General features: G+C 66.2%; 1 protein-coding gene across 1 annotated transcript in view; it reads left to right on the forward strand.

Moving 5' to 3' along the window:
- The window catches only part of FBN3 (fibrillin 3), an 89535-nt gene that overhangs the window by 38132 nt on the left and 48987 nt on the right, over nt 1-2416 (forward strand). Inside the window, 2 exon segments of the mRNA XM_010004494.1 lie at nt 94-246; nt 2164-2361. Coding sequence (XP_010002796.1) covers nt 94-246; nt 2164-2361 — 351 coding nt within the window.

The raw sequence follows: 2416 nt of genomic DNA on the forward strand, positions 1-2416 counted from the left end.
GGGGCCGGCGGGCCCCCCCGCCCAGCCAGGAGCTGCCTCAGAGCCTGGTGGCCCCAGGTTGTGCAGGTGCCTCCATCCCCTCCCTGCCCACAGACCAGCGGATCGGGACGTGCTTCTCGGCGCTGCTCGGGGGCCGCTGCGCCGGGGACCTGCCGGGCCAGTACACCAAGATGCAGTGCTGCTGTGACACTGGGCGCTGCTGGGCCAGCACCCAGGCCCCCGAGATGTGTCCTGTCAGGGGTTCTGGTGAGTGCCACGCGACGGGACCTCTCCCTTGGTGCTGCTGGGGCAGCTCCGGGCTCCCATGATGGGGTTGAGGTGGAGAGTTGGGAAGATGAGACCCCGAGCAGGGTGACGTGGGGCTGCCTGGCTCCCCTGCCTGGCTCCCTCTGAAGTGGAGCCAGGTGAGTTCAGCCAAGGCAAGAATTTATCCCTCCCAACTCCTCTTTGGCTCCCACCGTGACCCAAGCTTGGGGCCAAATGAGGGTGAGCCCCAGGAGCAGGAGGCCTCGAGGAGGCAGAGCCCTGTGCATCTCTCTCTTTGCTCACCAGCTCTGAGCTGGGCAGAGTGGGTGGTGCCCTGTGTCCTTGTCCTTCCCTGCGTGAAGGGACCCCCTGGTGCTGCTGTCCCACCACCCCCAGAAGCTCCTGCCAAACCCCCTTGCCAAGAGCTGTGTCTCGTCATCTGCTCCGGGCTGGAGGGTGTTGAACCCCCTTCTATCCCTGTGATGGGAACACCCAGCACCCACCCTGGAGCTCTCTGCAGGTCCCTGTGCATCCATCCCTGTGATGGGAACCCCCAGCACCCACCCTGGAGCTCCCTGCAGGTCCCTGTGCATCCATCCCTGTGATGGGAACCCCCAGCACCCACCCTGGAGCTCCCTGCAGGTCCCTGTGCATCCATCCCTGTGATGGGAACCCCCAGCACCCACCCTGGAGCTCCCTGCAGGTCCCTGTGCATCCATCCCTGTGATGGGAACCCCCAGCACCCACCCTGGAGCTCCCTGCAGGTCCCTGTGCATCCATCCCTGTGATGGGAACCCCCAGCACCCACCCTGGAGCTCCCTGCAGGTCCCTGTGCATCCATCCCTGTGATGGGAACCCCCAGCACCCACCCTGGAGCTCCCTGCAGGTCCCTGTGCATCCATCCCTGTGATGGGAACCCCCAGCACCCACCCTGGAGCTCCCTGCAGGTCCCTGTGCATCCATCCCTGTGATGGGAACCCCCAGCACCCACCCTGGAGCTCCCTGCAGGTCCCTGTGCATCCATCCCTGTGATGGGAACCCCCAGCACCCACCCTGGAGCTCCCTGCAGGTCCCTGTGCATCCATCCCTGTGATGGGAACCCCCAGCACCCACCCTGGAGCTCCCTGCAGGTCCCTGTGCATCCATCCCTGTGATGGGAACCCCCAGCACCCACCCTGGAGCTCCCTGCAGGTCCCTGTGCATCCATCCCTGTGATGGGAACCCCCAGCACCCACCCTGGAGCTCCCTGCAGGTCCCTGTGCATCCATCCCTGTGATGGGAACCCCCAGCACCCACCCTGGAGCTCCCTGCAGGTCCCTGTGCATCCATCCCTGTGATGGGAACCCCCAGCACCCACCCTGGAGCTCCCTGCAGGTCCCTGTGCATCCATCCCTGTGATGGGAACCCCCAGCACCCACCCTGGAGCTCCCTGCAGGTCCCTGTGCATCCATCCCTGTGATGGGAACCCCCAGCACCCACCCTGGAGCTCCCTGCAGGTCCCTGTGCATCCATCCCTGTGATGGGAACCCCCAGCACCCACCCTGGAGCTCCCTGCAGGTCCCTGTGCATCCATCCCTGTGATGGGAACCCCCAGCACCCACCCTGGAGCTCCCTGCAGGTCCCTGTGCATCCATCCCTGTGATGGGAACCCCCAGCACCCACCCTGGAGCTCCCTGCAGGTCCCTGTGCATCCATCCCTGTGATGGGAACCCCCAGCACCCACCCTGGAGCTCCCTGCAGGTCCCTGTGCATCCATCCCTGTGATGGGAACCCCCAGCACCCACCCTGGAGCTCCCTGCAGGTCCCTGTGCATCCATCCCTGTGATGGGAACCCCCAGCACCCACCCTGGAGCTCCCTGCAGGTCCCTGTGCCCCCTGGGGTCCCTGCAGGGTGCCCAGGCAGCTGCTGTGTTGCAGACGAGTACCGCCGGCTCTGCATCGAGGGACTCCCGGTCGTGCCAGGCTTCCCCGGGGGCTTTCCAGGAATCCCTGGCTTTGGGCCCAACGGTGTCGGGCCGGGACTCAACGGGCCTGGAGGCGTCGGCCCAAACGGGGCGAACGGGCAAGGCGGGATCCCGGGGCTGCCTGGGATGGGCCCAGGAAGCTCCAGCATCGGTAATTGAAGTGACCTGCTTGCTGTGCTGGCCTGGCTTGGCTGCCTGGCCTGGGG

Source organism: Chaetura pelagica, unplaced genomic scaffold (assembly GCF_000747805.2).
Source record: "Chaetura pelagica isolate M959 unplaced genomic scaffold, ChaPel_1.0 scaffold439, whole genome shotgun sequence".
Classification (NCBI taxonomy): Eukaryota; Metazoa; Chordata; class Aves; order Apodiformes; family Apodidae; genus Chaetura; species Chaetura pelagica.